General features: G+C 44.3%; 1 protein-coding gene across 1 annotated transcript in view; it reads left to right on the forward strand.

The window, feature by feature from the left end:
• Positions 1-11,108, forward strand: part of LOC138949416 (axonemal dynein light chain domain-containing protein 1-like) — a 45,627-nt gene that overhangs the window by 8,896 nt on the left and 25,623 nt on the right. Inside the window, exons 5-12 of the mRNA XM_070321240.1 lie at positions 2,596-2,701; positions 3,577-3,662; positions 4,037-4,093; positions 5,978-6,083; positions 6,547-6,621; positions 8,058-8,152; positions 8,848-8,940; positions 9,620-9,686. Of these exons, the coding sequence (XP_070177341.1) occupies positions 2,596-2,701; positions 3,577-3,662; positions 4,037-4,093; positions 5,978-6,083; positions 6,547-6,621; positions 8,058-8,152; positions 8,848-8,940; positions 9,620-9,686 (685 nt within the window). The remainder of the gene's footprint in view (positions 1-2,595; positions 2,702-3,576; positions 3,663-4,036; positions 4,094-5,977; positions 6,084-6,546; positions 6,622-8,057; positions 8,153-8,847; positions 8,941-9,619; positions 9,687-11,108) is intronic.

The raw sequence follows: 11,108 nt of genomic DNA on the forward strand, positions 1-11,108 counted from the left end.
TGGGCATAAGTGTATGTGTGTGCGTGTATGTGTGTGTGTTTGTAAAGGTGTGCATGTCCGTCTGTCCATATGTGCGTATGGGTGTGTGTTTTGTGTGTATGAAGTTTTTTGTTAGAGAGTGAGTGAGTGCGTGTGAGTGAGTGTGTGTGTGTGTGTGTGTGACTTGGTGTGTGTGTGTGTGTGTGTGTTTGAGAGAGAGAGAGAGAGAGAGTGTGTATGGGTGTGTGTGTGTGTGTGTGAATGTGTGTGTGTGCATGCGTTTGTGTGTATGTTTGTGTGTGTATGAGTGTGTATATGTGTTTGTTTGTAAAGGTGTGTGTGTCCGACTGTCTATGTGCGTATTTGTTTGTTTGTTTGCTCAACGCCCAGCCGACCACGAAGGGCCATATCAGGGCGGTGCTGCTTTGACATATAACGTGCGCCACACACAAGACAGAAGTCGCAGCACAGGCTTCATGTCTCACCCAGTCACATTATTCTGACACCGGACCAACCAGTCCTAGCACTAACCCCATAATGCCAGACGCCAGGCGGAGCAGCCACTAGATTGCCAATTTTAAAGTCTTAGGTATGACCCGGCCGGGGTTCGAACCCACGACCTCCCGATCACGGGGCGGACGCCTTACCACTAGGCCAACCGTGCCGGTCTATGTGCGCCGTAAGTGTGTGTTATGTGTGTATGAGATTTGTGTCAGTCAATGTGTGTGTGTGTGTGTGTGTGTGTGTGTGTGTGTATGTGTGTGTGTGTGTGTGTGTTTGTGTGTGTGTGTGTGCGTGCGTATGTACAGTGTGTGTGTGTGGGTGTTTGTTTGTTTGTTTGCTTAACGCCCAGCCGACCACGAAGGGCCATATCAGGGCGGTGCTGCTTTGACATATAACGTGCGCCACACACAAGACAGAAGTCGCAGCACAGGCTTCATGTCTCACCCAGTCACATTATTCTGACACCGGACCAACCGGAGTGTGTGTGTGTGTGAATGTGTGTGTGCATGAGTTTGTGTGTATGTTTGTGTGTGTATGAGTGTGTATATGTGTTTGTTTGTAAAGGTGTGTGTGTCCGTCTGTCTATGTGCGTATTTGTTTGTTTGTTTCCATAATTATCAGGGCGGTGCTGCTTTGAGATATAACGTGCGCCACACAAAAGGCAGAAGTCGCAGCACAGGCTTCATGTCTCACCCAGTCACATTATTCTGACACCGGACCAACCAGTCCTAGCATGCACTAACCCCATAATGCCAGCCGCCAGGCGGAGCACCCACTAGATTGCCAATTTTAAAGTCTTAGGTATGACCCGGCCTGGGTTCTAACCCACGACCTCCCGATCACGGGGCGGACGCCTTACCACTAGGCCAACCGTGTATGTGCGTATGAGTGTGTGTATTGTGTGTATGAGATTTGTGTGAGTCAATGTGTGTGTGTGTGTGTGTGTGTGTGTGTGTCTGTGTGTGTGTGCGTGCGTACATGCGTGCGTATGTACATGTGTGTGTGTGTGTGTTTGTGTGGGTGTGTGTCTGTTTGTATAAGAGATAAAGAGATAGAGAGAGAGTGGGTGGGTTGGTTTGTGCGTGTGCGTAAGTGTATGTGTGTGTGTATGTGTGTTTGTTTGTAAAGGTGTGTATCAGTGTCCGTCTGTCTATATGTGCGTATGGGGGTGTGTTTTGTGTGTACAATGAAGTGTGTGTGAGAGAGTGAGTGAGTGCGTGTGAGTGAGTGTGTATGTGTGTACGTGTGTAACTTGGGTGTGTGTGTGTGTGTGTGTGTGTGTGTTCGTGTGTGTGTGTGTTTGAGAGAGAGAGAGAGAGAGAGAGAGAGAGAGAGAGAGAGAGAGAGAGAGAGAGAGAGAGAGAGGTTTGTCTTTCGCTGGGGTATGCAGTGCCTTGGCGTTGCACATCTACTTAATTATTATTATTATTATTACATGTACAAATCCACTCGTGCTAAAAACATGAGTGAACGTGGGAGTCTAAGCCCATGAACAAAGAAGAAGAAGAAGAAGAACAAGTTTTGCAAACCAGTATTGCCCCAAAGGCAAGAAGAATGAATCTCACAAAAACTGGTCCCTTGGTGTAACACTGTAGCTATAGCTTCTAGTTTGATACAGCAAGCTGTCAGATGCAATCTTCGTCTTCTTCTTCTTCTGCGTTCGTGGGCTGAAACTCCCACGTACACTCGTGTTTTTTGCACGAGTGGATTTTTACGTGTATGATCGTTTTTACCCCGCCATTTCGGCAGCCATACGCCGCTTTCGGACTCTGACATGGATTACAGGATCTTTTCCGTGCGCACTTGGTCTTGTGCTTGCGTGTACACACGAAGGGGGATAAGGCACTAGCAGGTCTGCACATAAATTGACCTGGGAGATCGGAAAAATGCAGCCGGGATTCGAACCCACGACCTTCCGCTTTGGAGGCCGGCGTCTTACCACCAAGCCATCGCGCCCGTCGTCAGATGCAATCAAAACTGGTGGAGGACTGACTGGTTAGCAATTTCTTTTCCAGTATTTTTTTACCAAAAAAATAGAAATGTCCTGTTAACCCAAACTTTGAATGTATTGTACAGTGGTAAGTGGAATAACAAATGTTGTGTGTCTCACAGGGACATCTCTTTCCTGTACGATGTACCCCAGGAGTTCTCACACCCAGAGAAGCCAGACGTCGACAAGAGTTCAGTCAGGAAAGACTCTGAGATCCCGCCCAAAAAGGTGGGAGATGTGTGTGTGTGTGTTTGCGTGTGTGTTGTGTGTGTATGTGTGTGTGTGTGTGTGTGTGTGTGTGTGTGTGTGTGTACTTGTGTGTACTTGTGTGTACTTGTGTGTACTTGTGTGTGTGTCACTGTGTGTATGGGTGTGTGTGAGAGAGAGAGGTTGTCTGTGTGCATGAATGTGTGTGTGTGAGAGAGAGGGAGAGGGTTGTCTGTGTGCATGTTAGTGTGTGTGTGCATGTTGGATGTCTGGTTACCTGAGGGCAGAATTGGATTTAGTAGGGTGAAAAGGGGCATTGGGGGGAGAGTCGGTCCTTGCATGTGGGTTGGTAGATAACTAGATAAACAGGGGGATTGAGAGGTAGCAGGCATGGGAATTGTCTGCAAAATCGCGGATTTCCGCGAAAAGGAAATTTCAGTTTCAGCGAAAATAAAAAAATTGTCCGCGGCAAAAAAAAGGTAAATTAAATTATATGTATACTATTGTCTCTCTATCCGTTATTTGCTTACACGATAACTATCACAATATTGGTCTAAAATGCTGAAATTCGTTTTCCTTCCGGGGGTCTTCGCTCCCCTGGTCCCCCCAACCGGGCTCTGCCCCTGTACCCCGCTGAGGCCTTGGCAGCCCCTGGACCTCGGCCAAGTTTTAGAGTTTTTTTCTATTTTGGAATTCCCATGCCTGGGTAGGTGAATGAAACGGGGGCTTGGTGGTTTAAGTCATGAGATGGATGGACAAATGGATTGATAAATGATTGTGGTCATGAATGGATGTATGGATAGATCTGATGATTTTATCACCGTGACAACAGTTGGACATTTCAGCAAATAAAGAAATGGATGAATATATAGTCTTGCATCTATATATGTCCACAGGCCCTTCAGCTGCCGGACACCCTGGTTCCAGCGGAGTACCACATTGTGAAGAACAAGGGTGTCATGGGGATCGAATACCATGAAGAGTGAGTGCATGATTAAAATCATCTTGTTTCCTGCGCTAATGTAGAAACAATGCCATGAAAAGTTAATCAAACAAAGGAAAATACGATGTGTCTCCTGGATAAGCAGAGAAGATCTTGTCAAGATTTTGAATTAAATCATACATTTTTTTATTATTTTGAAATAAGATATTTTGTATTTTTTCATAGAGAAAATCTTGTAAGGATCAAGTTTCCATTGTATAAGTTCAATTTCTTTCAACTAATGGATGATTGTTCTTTTTTAATCGAATAAGTGTTTCGTAAGTTCAGTTTCTTTCATCTAATGGATGACTGTTCTTTTTTAATTGAATGAATAAATGTTTTGTGCGTATGTGTAAAAATGGTTTTTGTTGCAGCAAGTACACAACGTGCCCAGAGGACCACGAGAAACATCTGATTGTCTTCCCCTCCATGTGAGTTACCTGATCTTGAATGTCACTCTTTTCTCCTCTTTCAATTTTTACGCCTGAGCCATCCTTTGACTTGCTTATAAGTGTCTGTTTGAATCTCACAAATTATGGATCATGGTTGTGTTGCCTGTTGGCTGAGAAAGCATGTGTGTATGGTTAAAAAGGAAGAGCTAGGCCATCGCTGGACTTTTCTCATTGAAAAGGCTATAATGCAGGCGGATATTGCTTGCACAGATGCCAAAATGACAGAAATTGCCACTAAGTATCAATGGAACATTGGATTTCCCTTCTTTGAGCTATATTTGTCATCAAAGTCTGACTGAAACTCTTACTTAGGTGGCTGGCCAAGACTTCAAAGGAACTTTTTGTGTGTGTGCATATCAGTCGGATTGAAACACATTTGTTAATTTTTTAGAAATGAGAACTAAAATGTATTGATACATCAATGAAATTGTTATTGTTGTCCAAAGTATGATATTTGACACAGATCTCAACAGTCATTAGTCAACTCAACTGCTGGCGCGGTCTTGTACGACATATGACCGTTTTGATCCGAGTCAAATGTCATATTTGGATCAATACAGCAGAATCCCCCCCCCCCTTTTAAGACCCCCCCTATTCAAGAACTTGCTTTTTCAGATTTCTGCTCATTTAACCTCCATTTAAAGACCTGATTAATTCAGCTTTTTGGAGGTCTTAAAAGGGGGGTTCCACTGTAATGCAAATAAGGTATAGTTGAACCTGTCCTTACCACCACCTCAAACGCTGCACCTGCCCACAAAGACCACTCAAAAAGATCCCAGACGAGGCGGTTTTTTTCCCCGAGTGTAATTCACTGTTCCATAGTGACCACCTGTCTCTTGGGTTGTCGTAATACAGTGGAACCCCCCTTTTAAGACCCCCCAGTTAAAGACTTTTTAAGACCCTGTTTTCACAGATTTCCTGTTCATAACCTCTGTAAATTTACCCCCATGTTAAGACTCCCTCCGGGGCGGGGACGTAGCTCAGTCGGTAGCGCGCTGGATTTGTATCCAGTTGGCCGCTGTCAGTGTGAGTTCGTCCCCACGTTCGGCGAGAGATTTATTTCTCAGAGTCAACTTTGTGTGCAGACTCTCCTCGGTGTCCGAACACCCCCGTGTGTACACGCAAGCACAAGACTGCAAGTGCGCATGAAAAAGATCTTGTAATCCATGTCAGAGTTCGGTGGGTTAGAGAAACACGAAAATACCCAGCATGCTTTCTCCGAAAGCGGCGTATGGCTGCCTAAATGGCGGGGAAAAGACGGGCGCAGTGGCCTGGTGGTAAGACGTCGGCCTCCTAATCGGGAGGTCGTGAGTTCGAATCCCGGTCGCTGCCGCCTGGTGGGTTAAGAGTGGAGATTTTTCCGATCTCCCAGGTCAACTTATGTGCAGACCTGCTTGTGACTTAACCCCCTTCGTGTGTACACGCAAGCACAAGACCAAGTGCGCACGGAAAAGATCCTGTAAGCCATGTCGGAGTTCGGTGGGTTATGGAAACACGAAAATACCCAGCATGCCTACTCAACGAAAGCGGAGTGAGCTGACTATGCTCTCAGAGTATAGTGTGGGGAACCCAAATGGGCAAAACGAGCTCACACGTAACCAGAAAAATTCTGGAACGCTGAAGAAGAAGAAGGCGGGGTAAAAACGGTCATACACGTAAAATTCCACTCGTGCAAAAAACACGTAGTGTACGTGGGAGTTTCAGCCCACGAACGCAGAAGAAGAAGAAAAAGACTCCCTTCTTTTTAAGACCTGATTTTCTCAGATTTTTGAAGGTCGTAAAACGGGGGTTCCACTTTAGACAAGTTTGACTGTATAACGTACCCAATACCGAACGATAATGTACCCCAACACTTGATTCCAGGAAGCCGAGCAGTCGCTACGAGGTGGTGCAGCTGAAGAAGACCATGGGCGACATGCTGGACAAAGTGGGCTTCAATGAGTTAACTGACATCAAGGGCCCCACACAGGTGTGTGTGTGTGTGTGTGTGTGTGTGTGTGTGTGTGTGTGTGTGTGTGTGTGGGTATGTGTGGAGGTGTGTGTGTATGGGTGTGTGAGAAAGTGTTTGTGTGTGAGAGTGCATGTGTGTGTGTGTGTGGGTGAGAGAGAGAGAGAGAGAGAGAGAGAGAGAGAGAGAGAGAGAGAGAGAGAGAGAGAGAGAGAGAGAGAGGGAGAGAGAGAGAGAGAGAGAGAGAGAGAGAGAGAGAGAGAGAGAGAGAGAGAGAGACAGACAGACAGAGCAAGGCAGAGAGAAAAGACTACCTTTTTGATAAGACCTGATTTTCTTACATTTTTGGAGCAGGTCTTGAAATGTGACTGTAATCATTAGCAAGTGTAAATCTTCATGGATGCTTTTTTCCCTGACTAACATGTACAATACACAGTGCGTCTAACTGACAGTGCTGATAGTGTTGTGTTCATTGTATTTTCAGATGCATAACTTGCTGGAGTTGATAAAGAAGGAACAAAACATCTACAACATCGTGTTCCATGAGCTGATCAGACAGGTAAGGCTGAACAGGAACGTTGACATTTTTTTTCTCTCCATATGATATCATAGACCAAATAGCCTGGACCGCCAACTCATCACGTGACCCTTCGAGGTTACGACGCTCGACTTTCAGGGGCGCTTAGCGTCCGGTTTGAAAGGCCAGCGATTCGAAGACAGTGAAAAGAAAGCACGCTCCAGTTATTTGTGACAATAGGAGGTGACAATGAACTGGATTTTCCAAAATTCCAAACTAAACTTAACAAAACTCATCGGAAAACATGTTCCATATGCACTTTAGCTGAGTTTGTTTTAGCATTTTCAGAACTTACCTCAGCAACTTCGTCCATGTTTACAATCGACACCGGATATGACATCCCCCTGATTTCTGAAAGGCCATGTAAGCGTAGGTTCCTAAATGCGAGAGGCCGCTACCTCGTAATAGAGAGAAAGAGTGGAGAGAGAGCTAGTTGGCGGTCCAGGATAAATGGTCTATGATAATGATATAGTGTAGTGTCCTGTACTTTGATGGCAGGACACAATACAAAAGAACTATCATTTTGTGTATTGTCCACACAAGCTATTTTACAGCTCAATAGGATAACAGTTTGCTCAATACATACAGTTTGTGTGATTATATCCCTTCTCCCCCTAAAGCGCCCAAGATCCTGGAAATACTGGCTATTCACAATGCTACCTCATCTTGAACACGCGGCCAGTACAACTGGCCTTGACACGGAACGATTCAAGGGGGGCAATCTCAGTCATCTGAAAGAGGGAAATCCAAACGCAATCCGCCTTGTTCGATTTTATGAGCTTGGACGATAGAGAAAAATAAGAAAAGCAAAAGCTGGAGTCCAGTCTGGACGAAACTGCTATCAAGAACGCAGAATTGATTTTTTCTGAGTTTTTTTTTTAGCCGTAAGCGCCATTTCTCATTTCGAATTTCTCATAACTGCTGTTCACCGCAGTGAAACCAACAAAGGGGCCTCACTCTGGAAGAGTTTCCTGCTCCGATAAACATGGCGCTTACGGCTAAAAAAAACTCAGAAAAAATCAATTCTGCGTTCTTGATAGCAGTTTCGTCCAGACTGGACTCCAGCTTTTGCTTTTCTTATTTTTCTCTATCGTCCAAGCCCATAAAATCGAACAAGGCGGATTGCGTTTGGATTTCCCTCTTTCAGATGACTTGAGATTGCCCCCCTTGAATCGTTCCGTGTCAAGGCCAGTTGTACTGGCCGCGTGTTCAAGATGAATGCTACCTATGATGGATAACTGTTTCCAGTTTTATTGGCTTCCTGCAAGGTTTGAGCAATTATTATTTTGGAACACTTGCAGTGGTTACTTTGCTACAATTTTTTTTAGTTTGAAATTGTCATAGTTACTTTCCATGCCATTGGGGGGACAAGAGTTATCATATTAGATGTTAAATGATGCGATTCATGGTGTGTTCAGACCAGTGTGGAGTGTGCGGAGCGTGGGGAACTGCTGGCCGACCTGAGGAACCACTACAGTATGCTGCTGGGCAGGGTCCCACAACAGATCATGAGGTGAGTCTCCCTCCCTCCCCCCATGTGTTTTTTCAAGAAGATTGTCTTTTGCAGGTTGGGTCTCCTAATCGGGAGGTCGTGAGTTCGAATCCCGGTCACTGCCGCCTGGTGGGTTAAGAGTGGAGATTTTTCCGATCTCCCAGGTCAACTTATGTGCAGACCTGCTAGTGACTTATAACCCCCTTCGTGTGTACACGCAAGCACAAGACCAAGTGCGCACGGAAAAGATCCTGTAATCCATGTCAGAGTTTGGTGGGTTATGGAAACACGAAAATACCCAGCATGCCTCCCCTGAAATCGGCGTATGCTGCCTGCATGGTGGGGTAAAAACGGTCATACACGTAAAAATCCACTCGTGCTAAAACATGAGTGAACGTGGGAGTTTCAGCCCATGAACAAAGAAGAAGAAGAAGAAGCTGGTAGGGTGACAACTAAAACAGCAAAACTCACACATTCACAACGCAGGCACACTTACTCCCATGCACACACATGCACACATATTTGATGCACACATAGTTTTTATTTGCAAGTCAAATTTTAAGATGGTGCTGAACCATAAACCTGATAGCTAGATTTAATGTTGTTACACTATAAGTATGTAGAATAACAACATTAATATTAGCTATCAGGTTTTTTGTTCAGCACCATCTCAACATTTGACTTGCGGCTGAACATTTTTATGTCTTTTTTTCCAGTCTGCACGAGGAGGTGATGGCTCAGAGAGCTCTGGACAGACGGCTGACGGACGAACTGATGCGCTTCAAAAACACTATCTCCATCTTGACTAGGTCAGTCACTGCTTAGTTTATGCGGCACGTACAGCCCTCCGATTGACTCCCTCCCTTCTAAAACCCTGTTTTCTCAGACGTTCTGTTCATAACCATTGTAAATTCACCCCCATTTTAAGACTCCCTCATGTTCTTGTTTCTGTCAAGTAGTGTGCTTGAAAATGTCATTCAGAAGTTGCATATTATAATGATCAAATGTTAATGCTGAGATTCTCCCTGTTCTAACTTTAGTGTTCCAGTATCTTCCTCAGAGCTGTCCTTACTTTTGTCCAATTAGATTGTTGTGAGAGCAGAAAAGAGGCTCTTTTGAAAATACATGCTGATGTATTGTAGATCATATGTGACCCTCCACCACGAAATGAGTCGCATGTCACCTCGCGCGGTTCTGCGCTAGGCAAAATATAAGCCCGGGGAGTCACTAGTAACAGTGTGAGGGTCACCATAGTCACAGGCTTATAACTCGAAAAGTGTTCACTCTTTTCTAAAACGGTTTTCACCACTAGAAAGGGAATAAAAAACTCTTTCAGAAAATGTAAAAATATGACAATCATGAAAAGGTGACATGCGACTCATTCCGTGGTGGAGGGTCACATATGTTCATGTGGCCGTGTGTAGATCATATGTTCATGTGGCCGTGTGTAGATGATATGTTGATGTGGCCGTGTGTTTTGTATTTCAGTGAGCTGTCAGATGTGAAGGAGCACGACAAGATTGTCACCCGGGAGGCACAGAAGACACAGGAAGACGTAAGTTAATGTCAAACCCTGCAGCTGTTTTACACTGTTTGATGACTGACAAGATTGTCACCCGGGAGGCACAGAAGACACAGGAAGACGTAAGTTAATGTCAAACCCTGCAGCTGTTTTACACTGATTGATGACTGACAAGATTGTCACCCGGGAGGCACAGAAGACACAGGAAGACGTAAGTTAATGTCAAACCCTGCAGCTGTTTTACACTGTTTGATGACTGACAAGATTGTCACCCGGGAGGCACAGAAGACACAGGAAGACGTAAGTTAATGTCAAACCCTGCAGCTGTTTTACACTGATTGATGACTGACAAGATTGTCACCCGGGAGGCACAGAAGACACAGGAAGACGTAAGTTAATGTCAAACCCTGCAGCTGTTTTACACTGATTGATGACTGACAAGATTGTCACCCCGGAGGCACAGAAGACACAGGAAGACGTAAGTTAATGTCAAACCCTGCAGCTGTTTTACACTGTTTGATGACTGACAAGATTGTCACCCGGGAGGCACAGAAGACACAGGAAGACGTAAGTTAATGTCAAACCCTGCAGCTGTTTTACACTGTTTGATGACTGACAAGATTGTCACCCGGGAGGCACAGAAGACACAGGAAGACGTAAGTTAATGTCAAACCCTGCAGCTGTTTTACACTGTTTGATGACTGACAAGAACCGGGTGGGCAAAGGGGAATTGGGGAGGGGGTGTTTGCATGACCACTTTGGAGAATATAACTGCCAGCAAACTCTAGATTATTTCGCATCGCCATTGAAAAGTTACTGTCAGATTGTGCATGGGAACAAGAAATCAGTAAAAGACAAAAACCAAGAAACAATGCTGTTTTGCGTTGACCCTGTTTCATTAAAAAAAAACATGAGTTAGCTACTAAACAAATAAACAAGTCGCGTAAGGCGAAAATACAATATTTAGTCAAGTAGCTGTCGAACTCACAGAATGAAACTGAACGCAATGCCATTTTTCTGCAAGACCGTATACTCGTAGCATCGTCAGTCCACCGCTCATGGCAAAGGCAGTGAAATTGACAAGAAGAGCGGGGTAGTACTTGCGCTAAGAAGGATAGCACGCTTTTCTGTACCTCTCTTTGTTTTAACTTTCTGAGCGTGTTTTTAATCCAAACATATCATATCTATATGTTTTTGGAATCAGGAACCGACAAGGAATAAGATGAAAGTGTTTTTAAATTGATTTGGACAATTTAATTTTGATAATAATTTTTATATATTTAATTTTCAGAGCTTGTTTTTAATCCGAATATAACATATTTATATGTTTTTGGAATCAGCAAATGATGGAGAATAAGATAAACGTAAATTTGGATCGTTTTATAAATTTTTATTTTTTTTTACAATTTTCAGATTTTTAATGACCAAAGTCATTAATTAATTTTTAAGCCACCA

This window comes from Littorina saxatilis, linkage group LG15 (assembly GCF_037325665.1).
Source record: "Littorina saxatilis isolate snail1 linkage group LG15, US_GU_Lsax_2.0, whole genome shotgun sequence".
Lineage (NCBI taxonomy): Eukaryota > Metazoa > Mollusca > Gastropoda > Littorinimorpha > Littorinidae > Littorina > Littorina saxatilis.